Source organism: Pleurodeles waltl, chromosome 11 (assembly GCF_031143425.1).
Source record: "Pleurodeles waltl isolate 20211129_DDA chromosome 11, aPleWal1.hap1.20221129, whole genome shotgun sequence".
Classification (NCBI taxonomy): Eukaryota; Metazoa; Chordata; class Amphibia; order Caudata; family Salamandridae; genus Pleurodeles; species Pleurodeles waltl.
The window spans coordinates 917,660,836-917,687,686 of record NC_090450.1 but is presented as its reverse complement, the minus strand read 5'-3'; the positions used below and the strand labels follow the sequence as shown (position 1 = coordinate 917,687,686).

The 26,851-nt window shown below is 43.7% G+C and overlaps 1 protein-coding gene across 2 annotated transcripts in view; it reads right to left on the bottom strand.

Annotated features, from left to right (window-relative positions):
* Nucleotides 1-26,851, bottom strand: part of CFAP251 (cilia and flagella associated protein 251) — a 410,814-nt gene that overhangs the window by 242,683 nt on the left and 141,280 nt on the right. For both annotated transcript variants that reach the window (XM_069214923.1, XM_069214922.1), the window contains exons 9-10: nucleotides 12,264-12,308; nucleotides 9,904-10,121 (exon numbers count right to left, since the gene is read on the bottom strand). In XM_069214923.1, the coding sequence (XP_069071024.1) occupies nucleotides 9,904-10,121; nucleotides 12,264-12,308 (263 nt within the window). The remainder of the gene's footprint in view (nucleotides 1-9,903; nucleotides 10,122-12,263; nucleotides 12,309-26,851) is intronic.

The following is a 26,851-nucleotide window of genomic DNA, read 5'->3' as shown; positions in this document are numbered from 1 at the left end:
ATACTATTCAGGAATCTAGTGCATTTAGGCATGCCAAACCTGCAAATCACGTCCCTCTGGGTGGACGCAAACCTAACAACGTAACAGGAAGCCATTAGGCATATCGGCTGCTCTCCCAGAGTGGTACTCAAAACAGACACCAACTCCTAGAAGAGAAAAGCATGCTATTGCCGCAGAACACCTGCAGACTCTCACTCTTTGGGAAAATGTAACAGAAAGTCACAGAGAGAGAGGCAGAGCGGGGAGGCTCTTAGCCTGGCTGATTCAATCTGAAGGTAGAAGTAAATCCATAACAAATCAGAAACCAAGAGGAGGATACAGTGTATACGCCAATGGATATAGATGATGTGTTCCAGCAACGCTATAGGAAATTGTATATAAGGCATGATCAAACTTCAGAGATGACTGTGTCCTTTCTAGATAGAGGTACCCTGGCTCGATTAACAAATGACACAAGAGAAGCATTGTGGGACCCAGAAAAGATATTGGAATTAAAGAAGCTATTAAAGAGTTGGCTTGAGGAAAGATGTCAGGTTCAGGTGGCTTACCGGTTGACTTTTACGAGGTATATGAGTCTCTGATTGCACCATACTTGGCGGAACTACACAAAGAGACAATGCAGATGGGCTCCCTCCTCATTACCACTAAAGAGGAGTTGATAATTTAACTACCCAAGCCCTATAGAGACATGGGGATGTAGCCTCTTACAGATCACTGCTCATGTTAAACTTAGATTACCTGCAGGAACAAATTCATTTAGACCTGAACAGTTTTATTCCCTGGTGCAATACATCACAAAATATAAGAAAACTCTTCAGGATCCTTGAGGAAACCCTATTACTACAATCCTCATATGCAGTGGTCCTTTCAATAGATATCTAAAAAGCGTTTAATACTATACACTGGGTCTACCTCCGACGTATTATGAGATGTATAAATATTGCAGCATGATGGGATAAATAGGTTGCATTATTACTATATACCGGAGCTATTGCAAGGGTGCAAATTGGACAGTGTATATCCGATGCTTGTGAAATCTTTCACAGAACAAGATAGGACTGCTCCCTTTCAACAACTGTCTGTGCTAGCGACAGAATCTTTCGCAAGCATAGTCGGGGAAGAGGTATCGCCTATACAACAGAGGGCACCCTATTTCACAATACACAGATGACATGCTCCTGGCTCACTGGAGAGTGCTGACACTGAAATTCCCTGGTATGTGCAACCCAAGGAAGACATGGGCAATGTGCAGGGCTGCTCACAAACTGGGAGAAATCATGTGCATTTCCAATATCTTCTATGCTCCAACACACCCCAAAAGGTGGTGGGAACCTCACATGTTTAAATATTTGGGAGTTAAAGTGGATGATAAGGCAATGAATATAAGGGAAGGGAACTTGGAAGGGAACTTGGGTGATGCCCTAAGGACTCTGAAGTATAATGTTGGATTTTGGTGTAATCTGAAATGACCCATAATGGCTATGATAGATTGTAGTGCACCTGTGGACACTTTATACTGTTTTTTTTTGTTTGTTTTTTTACAAACTTCCCGATTTGGATCCCTTCATCCTGGTTCAAAGACTTGAACAAACTCCTCAGGGATCTACTCTCGGGCGGGAGAAGGCACAGAGTCTTGTTGAGCACTTTACAGCGCCCAGCGAGAGAAGGTGGTCTGGGTGCATCAGATTCTGAGTTCTGTTATCTTGCCGCCCAGCTGCAATGGGTAGCCCAATGGCTTGAAGGGACGAGAAGCAAAGAGATGGGGCGCATTGGGGAGATACAGAAAGAAGCAGCATTTGTGGCATTCTTGATGGTAACTAGAGTACACCCCCCCAGGTATCCCAAACTCTTCAATGTAGCATTACACTGTTCGACAGAATGAGTAAGAAAATGCAGCAGTATACATTATATGCACCAGAGTGGATTTGCACACTGGCAAGGGAGGTTACTTTACTGCCAGCACCATTAAAAGGTGGTCAGATGCAGGGATAATCACATTAGGTTACTCGTGACTTGTATGAAAATGGGGCACTATGTAGCCTTACCTTCATGTCCAAGGAAGATGGCTTACCTGAGTCTTGGTTCTTGATATATGGTGCATTAGTACAAACACTGTGGCATTCATGGGTAGGTACATGGGTAGACGGGTACCTAAAACTGCAAACTCGGGCTTTTTGCAGGTTCAATTTAACTATCTGCTAACTACATATCTCACACCACATACACTAAATGTATCGCTGGTACAGCTGACAAAGATGCCCTCTAATGGGTGCAGACTTCATGCACATGGTTTGGAATTGTCCTATCATCGTGAGAATTTGGTTGAAAGTCACAGCTGATCCAGAACGGGCGATAAATAGGGCCTACATGCCAAGAGGGCCATCGCAGTGCACTGGCATTCATCAGATGGTCCACCGTGTATTAGATGGAAGGGAGATATTGAGATTTTGGCAGTGGCAGAAGATTCCACATTGAGAAGCAAAGAAAGACACAGGTAGTGCAGGCAACCTATAGCAGATTTATGGGTGGAAGAGGTAAACACCTTCGCAGAGGCTAATGACAAGTAGCTGGGAAGTTACACATTAGGTTCCTTTTAGAACACCACAGAGATGCTGTAATGAAACAATACAATGCAATGTACAGCATAAATGTTAACAGCACCCTGTAAAGAGAGAAGTTAAACAGTGATTATAGCTACATTATATTCACAATTAGGTATGGGGCTGGGCAAGCGAGGTTCACCTTGTTAAACTGTTGTTTTATGAACACTGAATCGTGCGCTTTTGGTTGGGAAGAACCATCAATGTTGGCATTGTTTTTCTCGACTGGTGACAGTAGAATGTGAATTGCAATTTTGAATTTCTTAAATAGCGACTTCATAGAAATCGTTATTTAGGAACTGCAAAATTATATATATCAAAATACTGATTTTCTAATAGCGATTTCTACTAAGTAGGAATCGCTAGTATGAAATCGGAATAAAGAAATATCATGAGAATTGTTACAATGGGCTGCTTTTACATTTCCAAAATAGCGATTTCCTATTAGGAAATCGCTATTTTGGAAATGAAAAACCAAGGATGGCTATGGGCAAAAGCACCCCCAGTGATGCACCCCAAAACAGTGGTGCATATGTAGAGCACACACACACCCTAAGGGCATGCATGTGCTCTACTGCACTTTTAAAAAGCATCTTTAGGTGTTTTTTTTTAATTGCACATGGTTACTATCGACTTGGGAGTCTATATTAATTGCATTTCCTAAATGTCCAATTCACATTTAGGAAATGCTTTGTACATCTGAATAGGAATCGCAAATAGGGAATCCCTCTTTGTGATTTCCTATTTGGAGGATAGCAAATTGCGATTCCCTAAAGGGCATCTGAAAAGCCCATTCAGCATTTGTTAACGGCCCGAAATAGTGATTCGGACCGTTAAGAAATGCTAAATGGCTTTGTACACCTGGCCCTAAGAAACCAATGGCGGGCTACATTGCCGAACTACAACAATGGAACTGCAGTTGTCAGAAGGACTACAGCCATGCTGAGGAGTGGAGGTGATGATTCTGCCAGTGGAGGGCTGACTGCAGATGTTGGTAGACAGAGGTTGTGACTTTACCACAAACTACAAAACGAGACCTTGGGCTTTGTCTGCTATGTCCACTCATATCTATTTCCTTACAGATTTCTAGAGGGTTATTACTTAGAACCACTGTGTATGCTCTGAAGGAGCAGAACCGGTTATGCCACAAAAAAATCAGAGCTGCCCTAATAACTAGCTATAATTAAGATCCCTGCTTTCCAAGCAACCCTCGGGATGAATGGGTGTGTGCCAGAGAACAACATTCTTAGAATCCCCAAGGAAGCAGAAAAGACACGGCCCAGCTTGCATTCTTGTGTAAGAGAGAGTGAAGCATTGTACTGGGGAGACTTAGTACTCAGCTCTTTTTTCCAAAGTACAGTAGGAAGCTATTCGCTAGAAACTCTCACTGCCACCATCCACTCCATAGCGTCGGATGAAGGGGCATTTGGGGGTTCACTTTGTGTTCCCACTCTGTCTGCAGAACTAATTGGCACTGAGGAGAAGTATGTCAACACTGTGGAGCATTCCTGTGTACTCACAGATCGATGTGTCTACGGTAGGAAAATCTAGTGCAGGTCAGGAAACACATTCAGGGTAGGATGGCACAAATTTTGGAAGCTATGGAGAAGGATATTGGCTGAAAACTCTAATTTCGGTGAAAAGAAGAGTTCCACTTGCCAGCTTTGAGTTGAAAATTCCAAAAGGCAACTAGAACCTTACTGTCAAGCACCATTCCAAATATCATGTCCCGAAGTTGTGTCCAACACTAGAAGAGTTTATACTCAGTTTCCACCATCCATACATTTTCCAGTATCTTGACTGTGTACAATCCTTGAGGCACCTGACCTTTGCACATTCTATCTCCATTAAATTCCACCTCATATCTTCCTTAGTTCCACCTCTCTGTACCATTTATATCCTGTAGCTCAAATCCTACTTTGTATGGTATTGTGCTGAAGACGTCTTAGACTCTCATAAATCTCACTTCAATATCTTGATTTAACCTCTGTTCCTCTCTATCTCTAGTCGAGACTCTGATCTATATTTTTCAAAGGAAGCAATTTCTCTTTGAAATATTCAATCTTTAACATCTCCATTTGTTCATTTCAGGTTATAATGAATGTTCCACGCCATGCCATCTACCTCTTCTCCATAATGTGGGCATGTCACATGATCACAACTCATGACCCTGCCTGATTCAGTCTTCATTTCACATGTGCTGCTTCAAAGATGAATTTCCCTCTGCCCCTTTGGCCTCTCACAGCAGACCCCTTTTCTCCTTCCATTATTTATCTTCACCTGAGCCAGACAAGGCCTTCTCAGCTGACGTAATCTTGCTGTTCTTGGAAGCCACAGCTGAACAAGGTCTCTTCTCTGCAGAAGTGAATTTCTTGCTATCACACACGTAGTATACTTTAATGGTTAAGAAGATTTGTGTAGCTTGTGGGAACTGGGTGAGGTTTTGACCCCTATTCAGAGGGGTAATGGCAAAGGTGATTCTTGCTGTTAGGGCTATTTCCAGTTAGAAGGAGTATGATCCTTTGGTAATTTCTCATACCACATACTCTGAATATATTTTCTACAAACTGGAGCTCACCTACTCACTGATTCACACACACGCAAGTTGCAGTGGAAGGAATGTATTTATGTAAGAGCGTAGTTGTCCTCCAACTGTTAGGAACAAACTTTGGACCACAGCAGATGGAGAAAAGTCAGACAGAATGGCGGAGGACTTTATGTCAATCACCCTGCCTTTATGTTACTCACCAAATTTAGAGATGCCCGCTAGCCCTGCAGAAATCTCTATACATTGAAAGGAACCACAGTCATGGTGGTTTCTGTCAATGTAGGGAAAAATTGACAGATGGCTCTGTCAAACATGACCTCCAGAGTTCAACTTTTCCAACGTTTTTTTATTTGCCAAAAATAAACTCCTAAAGAGGAAGTTTGTCTTTGAAAAATATAAAACAAATAACCCTACTAGCATGTGCACTTTCTTTAATGGTGTGGAGGTCATTTTTCTCTCTTTTCATGCCCCCAGTAACGGTAACGGACAGTTAAAGAAAAAAATTCCAAGTGTCTAATCTAAAGAGGGCAGATGGTCGGATTGCTTACTTCCGACGGCCCTTCGTCACGCCATCAGAGGAAGTTGTATACAGATTGGGTCAATTTTACTCTGTCAGAGTAAAACTTGTGGTCTGCCTAACTCAAAATCAAGCAGACAGACCTTTGGTTTGGTGGACAACACACTCCACCACCATTGCAACGGAGAGCCAGGTCTGTGAACCTCCAAATCAGTACTGACCCTGACCACTGGCGGCTGGTATTAAAGTTTACAGGGGCATCTACTTACTGCCCTAGGAGAAAAGGAAAGAAAAAGAGATAAAACACCGAGCAGCTGAGAAGAAATACATACTTGCTGCTCTGGATTAAAGTGAACTAAATCTGTATTTTTTATTTAGGGGGCGGGTGGGAGGGGTTTGCAGAGGCGAGCTGTGCCTGTGCGGGGCGGTGAGGTCTTTGCCCTGAAGGCACAAGTCACCTTTGCTATGTCATGGTGGAGAGTGCTTTCAATTTCAACTGTGTTCATAGACTTGAATTTTGGGCGTCTATGTAGTGGCCAATGGCGGAGTTAACTAAACCCCATTCATTTAAACTGCCGGGGGCTTGGCAGTCCTTCAGGAGGCAATGTAGGGGTGGGGACAACGGCTTGTTGTTCTTCGAAGAGAGCAGGCTGAAGGAGGAATCCAGCTTCTATTTTCCACGATAACTGCAGACTGGTGTAAACCAAATGTCTTTTGAACATTGCAGCTATGGTTAATTTGGAACAAAATATTAGAAGAGGCTACAGAGGTGAGTGGAAGAAGGTTGGACGTGAGGAGGAGAGAAATAAAAGCACATTAAAAGAGGGGGAGCTATAACAAGAGACACTGCAGAGAAAGAAGGGGAGGGAACGTGATTGCGAAAAACAGATTCGGTGGAAAGGGACTTAGAGGCTGAAATCTGTGTGAACCTGTGCGCAAGCGTGAGCCGGATGATCAGCTCTGGGTCAGTTTGAGGGGCTGTCGGACCCCTGAACCCCAAACAAACCTTATGCCTGCCACTTACTCTCCCATGATACGCTCCAAGAATTAAAAGCACAGCACTGCAGCAACCTTTGCTGTAGAAGTATAAGGTTGCTGAGTGGCTCCATGTATAGAAACAATATAGGCTACAGTTGACAAATGACTTGCCTCTTAGTTCACTAATGGCACTGTTGCCAGGGTCTGCGGGCAGGAAGGCAGGAATACTTAAGTTCATGGTTAAAACTACCAATTTTAATAAATATCTAGTGATATAGGGCCTGATTACAACTTTGGAGGAGGTGTTAATCCGTCCCAAATGTGACGGATATACCACCAGCCGTATTACGAGTTCCATAGGATATAATGGACTCGTAATAAGGCTGGTGGTATATGCGTCACATTTGGGACGGATTAACACCTTCCTCCAAAGTTGTAGTCAGGCCCATAATCCTATGTACGAAGGTGAAATGCCTACCAGAACTGAAAAGCAATGTGCTTTGTAACTTCTGAAGAGACTTTAATCGTATATTTTTACACAGTGATCGTTGCACAACTTACATGCCAAATACTCTAGTGTCTCAGCTATTAGAGAAGCCGGACCCTTCACTCTGCTGTCCTTGTTAATTTGTTGGTTCCCCACCTATGCATGGGTGTGTGCACGTGAGTGAGTATATGTATGTGTGAATGTGTTTTGTTGGTCAGTGACAATGGGTCTCATCTGTGTCTAATGAGCCCCATCCATGACACAGAAATGATGAAATGTTGAGAAAAGCAGACATCTGATTCTCTGTCTTGCTAGTAGGGGACTGGAAAGTGACGCTCTAGGGCCCTGCGACCAGTGCCACCACACAAGGCGGCAAGTGCTGGGAGCTCTGCTTTTTGAAATGGGTTCCGGGGTAAAGGCACAGACTTCAGAGCACCTTGTGTGCCAGCAATTTTCAGGCGATAATGAGCATGTCAATTTAATTCTTGTGATTAATGTATCTGCTGGAGAAATCTGAGTTTTGCCTAGTCCCAGCTTTCACTCATCATAAAGTAGTGGAGAGGGATAATGTGCCTCCTACAAAGCACAAGGTGCAGCATGCAGGTCTAACAATTGTGTTTTTGTAGATAGCTCAGTGGGTTACTGCTGTCGTCACAGAGTTATTTTTGCTACATGCAGTTCATAATTTACAATCCTAATATAGCAATAAGCTATGACCCAGAATCAAATCGCAGCATGAACCTGCAAGGAATGGGTTACGAACTTTATTGTTTTTCCCTAATCTTTCCTTTTTCTAAGGTTGCTAAATAGGGTACGTTTGGATAATAATAAATACTTATTAGTAAAGCCAAACCCAACCACTATGTTACATTTTAAATCCTGAGTTTGCATTTCCCCAGACCAAGCACTCTTAACATAGAATGCCTACTAGTATGGAATCCTAAATCCTGTAGTCCTCATTGTCTTATGTAATATTTCCTATACATTGATTAACACTTATATGAATCAATCTCTTTGTATAATATGTACATGATGAAAAGCACTCTGATACTGTACATTGGGATGAGTAGCGTTACAAAAGAAAAAGAGATTAAATACACCCAAGAGAAGGTCTATGGAGAGATGAGGAGCACCATTAGAGGGTGGTAGTGAGGGAATGAGTGGAGGAGGTCTTGGGGTGTCAATAAAGATTATAGCACCGGGCGTCATCAGCACTAAAGCCAGCCCTGTAAATAACTTAATGGAAAAAAAACTCTCTTATTCACAGGCATGAGTGAGGCTCATGAATAGCAAAAAATATATGAAATGCATTTTGTAATGATACGCCATATGACCTTGTAGAGCACAAATTTACTTAAAAGTCTCCAAACATATAATTCTTTAGATTTTTTTGGAGCCATTGTGTTAAATTAGCCATGTTTTACCACCATTTCTGCAATGTTGTCGTGGTGCCGATGCATCCCAGCATTTCTGGATATTGTAGGATTTGTCTGGCACACTTCTAAAGTATTGGAATGTCCTAATAGTGCCCTTCAAGAACTGCTGGGGTTTTAGTCGATGTATGTCAAAATTGTGCTGTACAATGTATCATTTGGCCCTTGTGTTTTTTCCCAAAATTTTAATAGGAGGGAACCCTCTCCAAACCCATTTGAAAGTCAGGCTTGCTCACTGCAGTCCAATTGGAGAAAGGTATTTACGCTCCACTGTTTTCAAAGTTCCCCAGTCGCCACTGACCCTGACCCTGATGGAAGCAGTCCATCCCCATGGTCCACTGCTTTTTTAGTTGGGAAATTTGAGATCCACACCTCTGACTCTAACTAGGCTATGCTCTTAGCTGTGAAAGACTTGTCACTTTATTGTTTATTCGTAGTTCATTATTTATAGATAGTATCTTGTTCTAGTTAGTATTTTGGACTATAAAAGTAGGATGTTTAAAAAGATACTTTTACCTACAAACAAAAAACTTCTAGGTTTTACAAACCCTCATCACTTCTGTTGGTGCACCTTACCACGTGACTCTCATCATGCCTCGAATCTCACTTCTCTGTTCCATCTCATCTATCCTTAAGGGGGTCTGTGAGACAGGTTCCCTTTCCTGACTGGTGGGCATGTTAAGGTGCATTCCTTTACACCTATGTGTATCTATGTGTGACTGGGCAGGTATTTCACTCCCTAGTCTCTGTTGGAATGAAGATCTCCGTCACACCTACCTATATCGTTGGCTCCTCTCCCCTGGAACAGCACAGGCACATGATGGTGGCGCTGCTGCTATACAGGAGGATTTTCCAAAGCAACATTTTTTCGCCAGGAGTCATCAAGGAAAGAAGCAGATTCTCTATGTCCAGTGGAAAATCACGGGGTAACAGCGTTTGAGGCAGGTTTTACGGCATGGTTTTTCTGCTTTAGGCGCAGTGGGCCACACAAATTTGAAATCTCTTGATGTAACTCCCTGAGGAATTTATAAAGGCAAGGAAAATCAGAACTCGGCACAATTTGCAAGGAACTAGTAAACTGGATTCGGGCACAAAAGAATTCGTGGCAGATTTCAGTTAGCACTGCCCTCAGAATGAGGCCAGAAGACGTTTCTTTTCTCAGCTTAATAGCAGATGAGCGGAAAAAAGGATAACCTGATTTTCATAATTTCTTAGCAACTGATAATTACCTGCCATTATGTGAGGCTTTTAGATTTTTTTTTGTATCATTTTTTCTACCTTTAACGCGGCAAGCCTCTTTGTGAACGGATGTTCTAATTGCACAGAGATGTTGTGCTTACCTGTGGAAGACGGTGAGCACGGTAATGGCCTCCTCCTGCACGGGCATCAGCTTCAGCGCGCGCTTCTGGTGCGGCCTCAGCGAAGGGTCCGGGGCGAAGGACTTTGGGCCGATGGTGTCCCACACCACAAGCTTCCCTGCTGAGGTGGCAGTCAGGGCTTTTAAGGTGTCGAGGTAAAAAACCGACTGACTAAACGTCCCCACGGCCTTCTTGAAAGTCTGCAATGTGAAAGGAAGCTCATGAGGTGCGATTCTTTCTGGCCTCGAAAAAACCCACAATGTCTTTTACTCCAAAACCTCAGATGTCAGTGCGGGAAGCCCATTTGTAATGCTGCGCATTTTATTTACTTCATGAGTCTATTAAATAATAATGAAGCTTTGTTTCCATGCCACGCACAGCTGTGACATTCTTGAAGCAAAGTGAAAATGAAGTTAAAAGTTCAACACAAACTTAAGAAAGCGGAGATTTTTTTTTAATACAACAGAAAATAGGCTCCACAGCAGTGGTTTAATACACATGACTGAAAAGCACTGCTTGTACTATGTCCATGGGTTGTATGTAAAAAAACCTACTTTTAAAATGTCAACCACATGAAAGTCGAGTTGAAACTGTCAAACGTTATGTCCTTACTTATTACATAGAACAGTTCCAAACCTGTCGAATTTGAAGTAGTTTTTAGTACATGCATTCTTTAATTTATATAACCATACCCTAAAAAAAACATAGTACCACTTAATGCTTCTAGTCCATGAACAGTTAAAACTCAAAATGTCTTCTTAATGTTATTCTTTTCTAAAAAAAAACCTTACTACACCTTAACGCTACCTTTCCTTTAACCTAAAAGCTCCAAACTGACCCCAAATGCTACCAATCCCTGAAAACCTGCAAACCCCTTAGTAATCCTTAAACAATACTCTACCCTTAATGCTAAAGCCCCCTTACTATTCCTAGATGCTTCCCTTTCCTGAAACTAAAAACACCTTACATCAACTTATGGCTACTTTTCCATGAGCCCTAAAACCCCCTTATTGCTAACCTCCCCTAAAACCTAACCCCTTCCTACATTGTTACATTCATGCACAAGATAAATAGGTGAGCATGCTCTCATTAGGGATGCTAATTAAATGCTATTAAATGTAAATGGTTTAAGTACAAAAGTAAAATGCAGCAAAATGTTAACTGAAATTCAAAGATAAAGTGTGCTATTTCCTTCTTACTGGAGCTATGTCCAACAAAGGCAGACCAAGGCAGAGTCACAAGAGCTCACTGTGCATTGAACCGGTGGTCTGGCAGGGCTGCAATCCAACAACTTCATTCAATGAAAATAAAACTGCAATGGAGCCAGGTGGCAGATACAGAAACGTATGTCTGTGTGTGGGATTCTTTTTGGCAGCTCCAAAGGTGGATACAGTCCTCCCAAACACTTATGAGCCACGACAGCCCCTTCTCGCTTTGAATAGCCTTACAGATTCTCTATTCGTGTTTGCCTTCTGGGGCGTATTATGGACAGAAGTGAGGAAGGATTATGCTGCGAGCGAGAAAAGCAGAACTCACACGTCACAATGGTGCAGAACAGTGCTGAGCCACAAATTCCACAAACTCCTGCTGTGTTTACTACCTCAGTAGCATCGTACCCAATAGCCAACACATTTAATACAATAATTCTAATCGCTGACTTTGGGTTACAGAGTAGTGTGTTACCCGCCATAAAGCGCTTCAACGCCTCATCAGAGGTAGGAAGTGCTATATAAAATTGCAGTTACAAAACAATACAATGCTATAATTAAACCATGAGCTACAGACAACACAGCTTGGAAACATAGATGAGCATCCACTGCTACATGTTTACAAGCTGTGCTCTCCTTAGCTTTCAGTAAACCCAAATAGATTATACACCAAATCACACGTGACAGATCGGTCTGTCTCTGGGCCAGTATTTTACCAACATGGCAGGCATTTCTATATCAAACTCAGCAGAAAAAATGAAAAGACCTGCAAACACTGCCACTTATTTCCTTCTGAAATATACAATCTCTTCAAAGCATTTAAAAACTATTCATAGTATTCCTAAATGATTGTTAAAGTACACACAGGTAGGTTTGCCAAGTTAAAAAAGAATGCATATGATTTTATATAGATTTACATGGAGGGACCCTTCTGGAATCTCAAAAGACGAGCAAGTAGCTGATACTTTTCTCTGAAAAAGGTGGTAACCATTTTGACAGTGGATCCTGTTCAAGTGGGAAATCCTGCAACAACGGAGTCAGGATACTCAGACATATGGTAATGAAAATCCCATGGTAATAACATGTTTGATTATTTCTTTTACTAAAAACATTGTAACAAAAATGTATACTCACTGTGGACGTTAACAATGGAGCACTGTATTCCAAATGTGTATCTTCCTGTAAATAAATATGATGTGGTTATTATGTCATATCAATCATTAATAAAGGATCGTCTCCACTTAAGTAAAACAGTGAAATCTAATTGGTCAAATGCAAATACAGCTTTTCCTCTCCAGACAAGTGCATATGCAGCAACTGCCATTGTTTAAATTCACAATTATTACCAACAACAGTTTAAGTCCTAGGCCAACACATAACACACAAATGAAAAGCGTACTATTCTTATATACTATACTTTGCCATGAACAGCAAACAAGAAACAGTATAAACCGGGATCAATGACCAGAGCCTTGATTGCTTCAAACCCAAACTTTGACTGAATCCAAAGCCACTTGGATTAACCCTCATCACCAACCTCCTCCTTAATTAACACACTGCCAAAAAACAGAAAGGCAGAGTGGTACCAGCTTTCTCTTCTAAATAAAGATAAACTGTTTCTTCCAGAAAGTGAAATCAGAACTGATGTCTTCACCCTTGCACTCTTGCATCTGGATCATAACGGCCTTGCAGACTTCACACTGGCACACACCACAGTATGTGTCATCCAGGGCCAGAGGAAATATGATCACATCATCACATTCTGGAACTCCATTGGCTCCCCTATCTGGCCCGTTCTATCTTCAAAACTAGGTGCATCATTTACAAAGATATCAGGAACAGCACCCCGCTTATCTTTCACACAGTCTCATCATTTCTGTCACTCCCGCAGCCACAACACTATCACACTGCAGACTAAGAAGTGTGAAAAAGGAAAAATCTGGAACAACATCCCTGTATCCATCAGGAGCTTGCCATCACTACCCCAATATAGGAAAGAGTTTGAGACTCACCTCTTTCAACAACACTACACCACAATGCATTAATTGTCAACATCCCAGCTACTTCTCCTGTCGCTCCTTGCTCACTGACTTTATGCTCGTCTTTCGGCTTTGTTTCCTCTATAGATATACAATGTACATACGTCCCGTTTTCCGGAGTGCAGTAAAAACAGGTGCTTCCAGAGGCAAGAAGGAAAGTGTAACTAAAGGCAGATTTAAATTCACAAAAATAGAGAGGACATAAACAGCTCATCACCACCTGGAAAGAATTACAATCAGCTACTGTAATCCATCCATAGACATTTACTGTTTTTTTCTTTATACTCTATCACCAAAAAATGGGACAACATCAGCAAAGACCAGTGTGCAGTATAGGTGTGGTGTGCAGAAGACATTGTCACGCGAAAGGGTTAAATAGCATGGACAGTGCTGATGAGTGAAAATGCATGCGGGAAAGACTCATGCACTGTGCTGAACCTGTGATGCTTGTTTTTGACAGTCCACAGGAGTAACCATTGGTCAAAATATTCTGTTTAACGTACCAGGGTGCACTGAGGTGTCTGATGCTTGTTTTCAACATTCCTGAGACACCTCCATCTTATTTTCTGTACCAGGCAGCCATGTGAATCATGGGAGAGACAAATCATTGAGGGTGTACTGACTCAGAGAGCTTGGGAGCATGGTTGATGAGTACCAGTAAGAACAAAGTAGTAAACACTGATAACACCACAACCTGAGAAAAGCAAATAGAATGTTGCATAAGTCCATTTTTAGTGTATAAAAGGCATGGGTGCCAGAGCTTCCTGGGAAGCTCAGAGACAGAGTCATACAGAACGGCCATCGCCATGTAAGTTGCCGCCCACGGTTACGCTGTAGTTACCAGGAGGGAGAAGGACAGAGAGATTGATCGCGCTTCCTAGTGTTGCAGAAAGTTAAGTCCGAAGGGGGCTGAAGGGCCTGACTCTGATGCTTTTTCTTGATTCATGTTTTTTAATGAATTTCATTGTGACTGCACTGTGCATTCAGATGTGGTTCAGCAATCATTGCACCACTAGGTTCAGCAATACAATTGTAGCGTAAAAGGCTAAGGTCTTCCTGTGTTAGTCTATATGATAGAACTGTCTTTGAGCCTTTCATTTACTGCATCGTGAATGAGTGTAGCCCACTTAAATGATCTATAGTAATTTCTGCTAATGCACTGAATACATGATATATATATTTATGTATATGTATACATGTGCTAAAGTTACTCTGCTGTTTGATTATCATTGGCAGAATTTGTGCTCATGCTACTGTTTTATTAAAGTCATATCGCATAGGCTACATGTGTTTGTTGCTCCTTACCGAGTGTCCTTATTGATTTGTAGCTGACTGCCCACGCTCGGGTTAGTTGCCAGCAGCCAGCCCAATACAACCAGTCTTTCTCAGAGGACAGCCTCAGTTATCCCTTAAAGAAATAACCAAAAATGTGAAAAGTGACCAAGCCACTCATAAACTGTCTTAGAACCATCTTAAGGATTCATATGGCCCTAGGCAGATCCTTTTTCTGGGCTGTTAAATGGGAGCATTTATACGTCTCAGAATGAAAATGACTTCCGGTGACCAAAGACACCTTAAAAAGACATATTGAAGGGTAGGAGACAACTGAATGCCTCAAGTAGGAATTGGTGGAAGTCCGGAAAAGACAGAAACATGCTTTAACCAGTTTAACAGCAGCTATAGATCAGCTGGGTCAAAGAGTTAAAATGCTAAAAGAGAAGACATTGAATATGGGTCTGGAAGAAGAAAAGACAGTCGGGGTGCTCAATGAAATGTCGTAACAGATTTGAGTTGTAGCCGCACAGTACATGCACCTAGAAAATAGAACAAGACAATGTTCAAATGAGACATATGAAGAAGATAAAGAAGTTGACACTTCTGGGTATGTCAAAATGATATTCGCACAAATACTGAACCTGAAAGAGAGGAAGGGGTAGACCCTGAGAGGAAGCATCATGAGGACACAAAAACAGCGGTCAGACAAAACACGGGAGAGATCCTTACCAAATAATGATTGTTCAAGACAAGAAAGGTCATTGATATATAATGGAGACAACATAATGCTACTATAAGATATTTCCCTGGCTACACTTACTAAAAGGAAATATACCCTAAACAAGAAAGGAATAGGGTTCGGATGGACTTTTCCGTTCAGAATTGTTTTCCAATTAGAGGCAGCTAGTTAGGACATCACTGAGATCCACAAAGGCTTAATATTCCAGGCTCTGCAATTAGAATATCAAGAGACCTTTGGTAATAAATGGAGATCAGCTCACTTTGTCATCCAGAAAGAATATTTCCATGGCTTTAATAGCACTAAACGGTAAGAAGCTTTCAAAAGGGGTAGGTGGTCATTCATGACGAAAATTATGATAAGGTATGGCCTTTGTAAAAGGTTCACCAGAAAGACTGTTGACTTGTATTAAACACCCAAGGTTTTGGTCAATGGAGCCTTCTGTGGATGGTTTTCGCTTCGTAGACATATGAAGCAGGGCTGTCCTCCTTCCCCTTTCCTATTCATTCTAGCAAACAAACCAATGCACCTCAAGGTGTAAATCAAGGAAATAAACTTCAGTGGTGTTGAGCAACGTATTGCACTTGTTATTATAGATTACATCATGTTACTAATGGCAGAACCCAAAGTAACGCTATCACCCCTCTTGGATATTTTACTTAACTTTGTAGAGATGTGGGGGCGTGGCCAACAAGATGGCCGACTGGACGTACTAGGCAAGTACTCCCGGGCCCGGCGTTTAAGTCCTGCACCATCCTGCCCCCCGAGGCACCGTAGACCCGGTGGATGAAAGGTGGGGGACTGTGGTGATGACAGAGTGAAGGGCGAAAACAAGCTGCGGAGCCGCACTTGCGATGAGTGCCTGACTCCAACATGGCAGCTGCGATGGTGGTTGCGGGCTGGGCCGTCAGCATTTAAGGCCTGTACCCGGAACAGGTGTGCTGATTTGGAGGAGCCTGGTGAGGGAAACCAGATGTGAGGGAAGTGACCCATTTTGTCGGTTGCTTCCTACTTCCCGCGTGCGACAGCATCAACGCAGACTACGAGGGCCTGGAAAACCACCTGGTGCGGCCTAGTGGACCATGGTGAGAGGTGCGGTGAAGGCAATGGGGCCCAGCAGAGAGACAGTGGTGCTGAGAACGGCGCAGTGGTGCAAACGTAGGGTGCCTGATTTGGCGTTTGGCCCAATGGAGCATACAGAGTCTAGTAAGATATCGCGCTGAGCTAGAGGAGGGGGCAGAGGAGCTCTGGAGGTAGCCGAGGCCCTGTAATCCGTCCGGCTGCATTGGACGCGAACGCCTCCATTCCCCCTTCCCCCCCAATTGCCCCAGCACCAGGAGATGGGTACTTGAACATCGTGCTGGCCTCCTGAACAGGAAGGTACAAGAAAACAAAAAGGTGTTTAATGCCTTAAAGTTCGCACATCCAATTTAAATCAAATAAACAGTTGTAAAGAAAATTGGCTTGTATGTAGGCGAATGCCAGGGGTGCCAACCTGATGTAACACCCAATCACCACGGGTGTAAGAACGCTGATTGGAATGCCAATCAGACCTGAACAAAGTCAATATAAACCAGGGCACACCAAAGTAGTCCAAGAAGTTAATCCAAAGTGGAGAAATAAGTTTAAAGTCCAAAGACACTGTTTAGTAGTTGATTGAGGTTTATTCCTGTAGAACAATGGTACATCTAAAAACAACCAACACGTGTTTCGTCACATTGACTTTCTCAAAGCTGTAGGTGAAATAGGTAGAAACAGAGGATGACAATGAGAGTATTGTAAAAATGATAACAGGCGATTTTACCTCAATTAAAGGTGAGAAAAAAGGGAGGCAGGGAAAGAAGGGAGATTATGGCAATGATCATGCTCTCTGGTAATTAGAATGATATATAAGTGAGAGGTCATTGATATTAGACAGCTGCAGTGTGTAGAGGAAACCAGTGAGAAAGAAAGAATCATAGTCATTATATAGTAAAAGATAGGACATGGGAGTGGTGGAAAGTGCACGTGCAAATATTTAAAAAAATCTATTGGTGTGATTGTGGTGCCACCATAGTTGAAGTGAAGAGTTAGAGCATTCAAAGGAATATAAAAAACATACCCAAGGACAAAGAATTATTAGCGGATGGTGTTCCGTAAGCTCGGATGATCAAGTGGGTCCGTGTTTGTAGTTAGAAGATAGTTATCGAGGGTCTGTAGCATGTAGTTGTCCCGGTTGTCCTTCATGGAGTAACAAAATGGAGCAAGGGCATGATAAGCCTGAGAAAATAATGGAGTTAACGAAAAGAGGTCTACGGGTCAGGGGATCTGAAACAAAAATGTGTAATACTGGTGTAAAACTAGATATAAAAATATAGTCATGCCGTAGATAGGGGAATGTGCAAAAATAGAGGTTAATGGGTCCAAGGGGAATTGCCTAAGTGAATGCTGGCTGAGAAGAGTTGGGAAAAGACATCTGTTGTCCCACAACTGTGTGCATTAGGATAGAAAAATTAGGGCAAAATTATTTTATTTTTTAAAATTTAGTCCTTAGTTAAAAATGTAAAAGATATTGGAAAAATATTAGCACTAAAGCGAACTATGGGGTTGTAAAAACAAATGGAGAAGACAAAAATTAGCCATTTTGAAAAAGAGTAAATGGAGTGAGGTAATAAGAGTAAAAATTCAAGTGTCATAAAGGACTAAATCGCTGGAAGGTGTCGACAGACTAGCTCTAAAGTGACCCATATTTATCACCGACATAGTACTCTCGTACTAAAAAATGAATGAATAAAGAGAAAAACGACTCATGATTTACGGGAGCGGAGGAATAGGAGTGAATGATATACAATGCATGCTGACCCGTGCATAGACTATAGCCAGGGGCTTGGGCCAAAAACACTGCTCGTTCTTCAGAGGGTAAAATAGGAAGGTACCTGGGGAGGTGACAGAGACCAGATTCCAGGAGTGGGCTGTGCTGGACGTGCTGGCTGTTTGGCGCACATACGACGGAACTGCTTTCTTGCCGGCTGCGACGCAACAAAAAGAGACTACCAGTGCCCTGTGGGATCGACGGAGGACGGTGCTGTAAACCTTGCGCAATATGGGCAAGGACAGATCAAACAAAGGCACACAGCAAACCAGGATGGACCAGTATACCACAGAGAGTGCAGGAGGGAGCCTGCAGAAAGACTCGCCTCGGCCCACGGATAAGGGAGGTGAGCCCACTGGAGCACATATCACGGCAGCTGTTGAGGTGTCCGGACAGGCGGTGCAGATGCAACTTGCTGCTATGGCGGTAGACGTTAACTTATTGAGGGCAGTTTTGAGGGTGGTGGCAGAACGCTCGGTGGCCACTGAGCAGCAAGTGACTTTCATACAGACTGACACAGATACGCTGAAAGCCACAGTGGCCATCCTTGAGGCTGGAGGCACGGGCTAAAGATACAGAGCGGAGGACGAGGAGATCAACTTATGAGTAGTGGGCTTCCCGGAGGGAGCGGAAGGGAAAGCCCTAGAGGCCTTTCTAGAGGAGTGGATCAAAAAAACAATTCCCACTGCTCCCCTATCGCTTGTGTTCGTGGTTGACCTGGCACACAGGGCCCTTGCCCCCCCACTCCATTGCCGGGAGCTCCCCCTAGAATGATTATCGCCAAGATTCTAAACTATAGGGATTGAGACATTATCTTACAGGAAGTGCACAAACATGGAGACCCAACCTATGAGAATCACACTATAGGCTTCTTTCCGGATTACACTAGGGTGGACAGCTCCAAAGGAAATCGTACATAGGTGTTAAACAAAAACTGAAAGAACTGGGCTACACTAATGTGCTGTTACACCCTGCCAAGTTGAAGGTCCTTCATGCGGGCTGCTCCCATTTTTTTCCAGATGCCCAAAGCTGTCTGGGACTGGTTGGAACTGAGAACTGGTGAGGGACCACCGGAAACCCCACACAGAGGAAGTCACGGGAGGGACCAAAGGGCAGGTGACTCGCAGACCACTGCACGCAGGAATAACAGGCACCGCTGCACCAGCCAAGGAGACAGAGTAAGGGTGCACCCGAATGGCACCCTGAGTCTGGAATGGAAGAGACAGGAGCGTGAGGAGGCCGGACTGTTAGTGAAATCAGTCATTTCGGAGGCACCGTTGCGCTCTGGATCGCCACACGGTGAGGATTACTTGACACCAGACTCTGACATTGCAGCTACCTGAGAGACGCTACCAAAACGCAGAGATGGACTACTAGATCTGAACCCATACCAGGCTTGGAAATATTGACCCCTTTTTCCTGCTCTCCTGCCTTTCCTACTATGCTACCTACCGGTGCTGGGGGAGATGGGGACTCGGGATGGCCACAATGAAAGGGATGGGGGCGATCCAACAAGCACGTTCCCCTACTTTCTGCCACGGCTGGCTGTGCCCCGTACCTTGTTGTTAATATAACCTTTTTGCAGTAATAAGTTGCTATATTTGGGTGCAGTGCTTGTGTGGTGTGGATGATTGTGTGAGGGGCCTTGGAGAACTACTTGCACGTTTACCACACCATCTTTAACAGTTCCTTGGTATCGAGTGGGGGTAGTGATTCGCTCTCCCTCTCCTCTGGATTCTAGAGTAGATAGCGGGGCACACACACGGGCAGACACTAGTTATGGGAGGTGTTTACCCGGGGAGGGTTGAGGATGTTGAATGTGGTTCCGAGTTGTAGTTGGTGTTCTGTTTTTTATGCATGGGGTACTGTATGCATTGTGAGGAGGAGAGGACATAGTGTTACACTACTGAGTGTGCGTTGTACTGGAATACACGATTGGGGTGGACACGGACAGGGTGGAGTGGTCGGGAGGGGGGGCTGCGACTGTTGGACGACATAGCTCAGGATGAGTACCTTAATGCAAATTGTTACATGGAATGTAAGGGGGCTGAACTCTTTTGTAATGCGTTATAGAGTGCACAGCTGCCTTAGCCAAATAGGTGCCCAAGTTGCCCTCCTACAAGAGACACACTTGATGGAGAGTGAAGCATAAAAACTACAGAAAAAGTGGCGGGGACAGTTGTACTCGGTGACATATTCCTCCTATGCTAGGGGGGTCTCTGTTTGGGTTACCCCTGGGGTGCCTTTCCACTTCAAAAGCCTGGCAGCAGACGTACAAGGCCGCTATATATCCTTGCACGGAGATTTTGATGGGCACAAACTCTGCATCCTGAATATATACGCCCCCAATTAAGATGATGCGGAGTTCTTTAAAACACTGCAACAAGAATTAGTACCCTACATGGAATTGCCCGTCACCTGGGCAGGAGACTTTAATTGTGTTCTGGGTGGCACTTTAGATAGGAGCCCACCAAAACTCGGCACTAAGCCACATATGACAGCCAAACTCTGCAAGTTCATGAGTAGCCTGCACTTCGTAGATAAATAGAGGGAACTACACGCCACCTGCACAGTATATTCCTGTTACATGCCCACCCGTGGGGCGCACAGTAAACTGGACAGGTTTTTGCTGGCAAACATCGGAACATTGGATGTTCGTCGTGCTTCTTATCAGGTGAGGTTTCTATCAGATCATGCCCCTTTGTTACTAGAATGCGAGACCCATACACCTAGGAAGATGATCCCTCTATGGAGAATGCGGCCTGAGATACTCGGGGACCCTGAATATAAGGGAGATATACAGGCGGCGCTAGATAGATATTTTAGCGTGAACTGGTCTATAACGTGGACACGCGGCATAGAATGGGAGGCCCTAAAGGTCATTCTTAGAGACTAGAGCATTGGTAAATCCTACGGTAATAGGAAAAAACTGGAGCAGGCGCTTACACAGCAAGAGTACGTGCTAGCTCCTCTCCAGTGCCAAGTTGCCAGCAGAGATGTATCTGAGACAGATTGCCGCAAGGCGCACACAAAAATAGGAACTATTTGGAATAGGCTGGAAAGTTATATATGTAGGCACAACAGACAGCGGTTGTTTCGTGAGGGAGACCCTCGGCCACATGCTGGCTTGGCTACTTAAGCGCGAATGGCCTCTACCACTAGTCCTGTCATTTCAAGGACCATCCGGGGAGAGGTATTTGGGACAAGTACGTGTGAATCTACTTTTACGGGATCACCTGAGGCGCATATACACTTCACCGAAGAGCGAAGATGGCAGCCACATGTGCAGGTATCTTGACGGGCTTCAAATCCCCCAGCTTGTTGAGGCACAGACTATGGAGCTAGACGGGGAAGTAACGCTAGAGGAGCTACAGGAAGCTTTGGGGGACATGGTGCACAGTAAAACGTCAGGCCCCGATGGTTTACCAACTAAGTTTTATCATGCATATTCTGTAATGGTTTTCCCTCGATTACTGGAAACATTCTGCGAAGCCCACGGTGAAGGCTTACTGCCAACATACATGAGGGAAGCTCTGATAGTTATGATACCGGAACCAAGGAAGGATCCAGTGGACCCTTGCTCCTACAGGCCACTATCTATGCTAAATGAAGATGTAAAAATACTTGCAAAAGTACTGGCAACCCGCCTATGGCGAGTTATACCCCATCTAGTATGGGATGATCAAAGCGGATTCATTACAGGGAGGGGAACCCATATGAATTTGCTGAGGTTATCGCATGTAATTCATAAGACGCGCAACTCTGCAACCCACACTGCGCTAGTGGCCTTCGACATAGAAAAGGCGTTTGATACCTTGTCCTGGGACCAGAATGGGCACTGGACTAAACTTCCTGTCATGGGTATGTCTGCTGTATATGGCGCTGCAGGCACAGGTGGGAACAGGGATGGTAGTATTGGACCCTTTGATATTGAACGGGGCACACAGCAGGGCTGCCCACTGTCACCGCTGCTGTTTGCGCTGGCTATGGAGCCTCTGGCCATACAACTGAGGCTAGGCTTGAAAAGGTGGGGCATAAGGGTGGGGACCAGAACGCACATCGTACTGCTGTATGCAGACGATGCCCTGGTGTATGTTACTGACCCGGAACTATCAATTCCGCTTTTGTTACAGAGTATGACTGACTTTGGAGGGATATCTGGTCTCCAAGTCAATCATCTGAAGAAGGGTGTTGTACCCCATGGCGGGGCTGACAAAAGTTGAGGTGGCGTTGCTGCCCATGTAGAGTTGACATGGGAGACCGAGTCCTTTCAGTACTTAGGCATGCAAATAACCCACTCTCCTCAACCTCAATACGAATTGGACATGGGTAGAGTAATGGATTGCCTCCGAGCCTCTGTTCAATTTTGGATTACCCTCCCACTGTCAGTAATGGACAGAATTGCACTTAGTAAAATGGTTTTACTCCTGCAATGCCTGTATGTTATGCAAAACTCGTTTTGTGAGCTGCCTTCTTCTCTGTTTCGACAGATTGATAAACTGATGCGATCGTTACCCTGGGCAGGTAAGATATGCACAGTCCGCCCTGAGGTCTTGAAGTTAGATATAGCTGACGGGAGACTGGGGCTACCTGACCTCCACCTATACTACACGGCGGGCTTGCTGCAGTATGTGACCATGTGGTGCAGTGATACCCCAAACTGGGAAAAATAATTAGTAGAAGGTTCTATATGTATATCTCTATTACCAGGCCTGCTCATGTGCGGAGCTAGACTACCTCAAGATATCCCCTTCCTAGTGTCGCAGGTGGGTCGGAAGTGAGAGAGGGCTGTCACGCGAGTGTTGCAGAGGGCGCCATATGCGTGCCTACATCTGCTCTGGTGCATTAACCCTTTTGCTAGAGTCACTGAAACACTAGATTTTTCAAAATGGCAAGCAGGCGGATGAAATAACGCTGGTGATTTATACCACAATGGCACATTTGTCACGTAACAGGAGGCTGGGACACTCTTTGGAATTGACCAGGGACAATTTTGGACCGCCTTTCCTACAGAACCCACTGAATCCCACCTTGCGACGGCTATTATAGACCCAAGATGGGATTGTGGGCTACTTTCTTGCACCTGCAAGGCCCTAAAAAGAGATAGAGAGATTAATATAAATGGGACGAGAGCTATGTGGGAGGCGGACCTGGGATCTCTGTTTACCGATGGGGAGTGGAATAGGGCAGGCTCACTAGTGCGGGAAGGGACTAGCAATGCCGGATTGAAACTGATAAATTATTTATATTTGCACAGAGTATATCTGACACCGCAGCGCCTTCACAGACTATTCCCGTCACGTTCTGATGGATGTGCTCGATGTGGCACGACCCCCGCCAATTTCGAACATGTCACTTGGACATGTAACTCTATTCTATTGTTTTGGCACCAAATAGTGCGAACACTGAGAGATGTAACGGCTGTGAAATTGCAGGTATCAATGAGCCACTGCTTGCTGTGTCTCCTCCCAATTCCTAAAAAAGGGCGCAAAATGGTGTTCAGATTCACGCAGCTGGGGCTTGGTTTGACTAAGAGGTGCATTGCGAACCGATGGGCAAATCTGACCCCTCCGACACAGGAGGCGTGGCTAACTGACCTCACTGAGTGGGCAACTGCGGAGGAAGGTCTCCTCTGTAAGATACGTATGGATAAACACGCAGAACGAGATCTGGAAGTCTGGTGTGGTATGATCGAAGGACTGCATGGGGAGCCTGTGGGGGAAGATAGGGACACCTCCGCTGATGAACACCAATAACGAAGTGCGAGTATGTTATGCTCTTTGGGTGGTAAAGTGGCAGCGCCAGATATGTGGTTGAGTGTGTCTGAACGACGATATGCCCCCTCTCCTGTCAGTTCTGACCTGCCTTGCCTCGGCTCCCTCCCCTCTTTGTTCAATCCTCTTATCTTGCCACAGATTGGGTTCGGCTGACCCAACTAAGGGTCTAAGCTGGCTAGATATTGTTGACTGGTCTGGTGGTGTGCAGCAGCTGTTCTCTCTTCACGTTTGTATCTGGTAATATGCACTACCGTATCACAGTTTAATAGTTAAAAGTTAACATACTTTGCACTGTATCTGATATGGGCAGGCTTGCCCATCACAACCTTATGCAAATGTTACGTAGTCACGACAGAACATTGTATAATTACTATTGTATTGCTCGGCCATATGTTTTGTATTGTAAAATACTGGAAACGACTGAGAATAACAGAGTCGACATGGAATAATGTTATATTCGATGGAGCAGGATAAGATGTATGATTCATGAAGTGAGATTATCATACGGTGCAAACATGTATAAGTTGTTATAGTTGCATAAATAAAACTGAAAAAAAAAAAAAGCTTTGTAGAAATATCCGGTTACAAAATAAATACAATTAATACAGGAAAATCAGTCACACTAATAATTAACATAGTAAGGGAAGAGAAGGAGAAATTAGCAAGTTCCATTCAGAAAAGAGGAAGTGCATGTTTCGTGTTTGGGGGTATACTTCACACCAAACTGTCCAATCTATACTCAGCCAATTTATCAAAACTACTCTAGAAAATATAAGAAGTCCTTGGGAAATGAAGAGAGAAATATATCAAGTGGCTAGAGAGAGGGCCAGTCTTCAAAATTGAATGTTTTCCATTAATTACAACAGAATTCCAAGTACTGCCAATTCATATTGAAAAAATCAGTGCTCTGAAGTGTTCAGAAGACAGACGCTTGAGTCTGTCTAGCAAAGCAAACCTCCCAGTTTATGGGCGAAACTTCAGAAGACACTAACCAAGAAGGAAGGTTTGGGGGTGGCTGCTTGCACAAGAATGTTATGTAGCCACCAACTCCATCTTCTTACAAAATAGGTTCAAAGACAGTCCAACAAGCAGAAGTTCCACATGGACAGAGCAATAGCCAGGAGGGCCCAATGGGACATCATATTATAACCACAAGTAACAGTTCCACTAGTCTTTATTACAGGCAGACCCCAGCCACAATCCTAGAAACTTAGGGAACTATCATACCAGCCAAAGGTCTTCCATCATACCCATACCCATACACACCTGCAAACTAAAACCCGAACTTGTGAGACAGGAGTATTTGCTGGATATTGGAAAGGTGACAGTAGGGGGTCTCTTCAGATCATTTGAAAATTGTAAGAAAACCTAATACCTCCTAGAAGACGAAAGATTCAGGTATTATCAGTGTAGGTCGCTAACAGAAAAGCTGCAATCAGACAGAAACACACTTTGAGATACAGTGAGGGGAGTCTTGGGAACCAAAGGAATCATTTCCTCAGCACACACAAGACTAGCATCCTCGACCACTACACACAAATGGAAACCTATGAAAAAATGGGGAAAATCACAGGCAAAGCTACCTCAGAGGAAACTTGAGTGACTCTGTGAAAAGATGTAGTGAAATATAATAAATTAATTCAACACATAGAATAAGATATCAGAATTATAATGTGGTGATATATGACACCAGATAAGATTAGCTATCTATTCCTGTGGCGTCAGATGGCTGTTGGAAAGGGCGAGGGGACACAGGAGACTCGCCAGTGATTGCAGGCTTCAGGAAGGACATGCTAGCTGCCATGAAGGATACAGTGGGGTACCCCATACCAGAAAAAAACAGACTTTAATACTAGAAGTACACCCAGATGGGTGGAATATATCACAAACAGGGAAACTGGAGACGAATAGTCTTGCTCTTAATAAAAGCAACTAACATGTTAGCAAGAACTTTGAAACAAAAACCATGCTATTGGCAGTACAATGGTTTGGGGAAATCTAGGAAATTATTGCAATGGACCAACTGACCCACCAAATCATCAGAGTCAAAGCTAACTTTTCACAAAAACATAGTCTCCAGCACTGTGTTACTTGAGCACAATTTAGAGGGAGTTAGCATGTCCCCGAAGACTAAGCCTTTTTGACTAACCCTCCTCAGATAACAAAAAGAAAAGGGAAAAATAATAAAAAGGGCAATACTGCAAAACACTCAAACCTATAGAACCTTAAATCATAGTTATTGCCAGGCCGAACTCCATATTACTGGAGGGGGGGTGAAATGTGACGAGACTTACATGTATATTAAAAGTGATAAGAAAGAGGGTAAAAAACAAGAGGACAAAATGCAGATGTAAATGTAAGATTTATGTAAAGTGAATAAGTGCAACCTAAAGTGGAAGGTTTCGTTATATGAGAGCATGACAGAGAAAACAATGGGAACGATTTTAAAAACAAAAGGGGCAACATTAAAATAATTACTCTATAAGATGGCACAGGAGCTCACGATATTGGCATGGGCTCAAGCTAAGCATGTAGGGCTAAGAGTGCGTTGGCTTGGAGCAGTTTCTTTGATGAACAAAATGGGGGTACTGAAAAGACATGTAACCCAATGAATGTTTGTAGAAGAAGGCTAGCGACTGCAAACTCAATGTCAAGGTCTGAATTAGGCGATATAATAGTTTTGATAGTGCAAACCCAAGGTGATTTGCCTATATTAAGGAGCTGTGCACTGATACTAAAGATTTCAGGTACCTGATCACCAATATGGTGGAAAAGTTCAGAACCTCTTCTCCAGTTTACCAAGTCAGGATCAAAAGAAGAAGTAACCGACTGCAAAGTTCTTTCTGATAAAGGTGCTGACTCCCGGAGATTCCGTATTTGCATCCCTTCCCAGGTGCCAGAACGCTTCTAGAACTTTTTACTTAGCTACTCCTCCTCACTGGTGTTAGGTAGTGCTACCCTGAATAGACAGCAGCGTCTCACAGCTGCACCGGAAATTACATGTTGCCCTCCATATAAGCAGGCCCGCTGGAATTATGCGG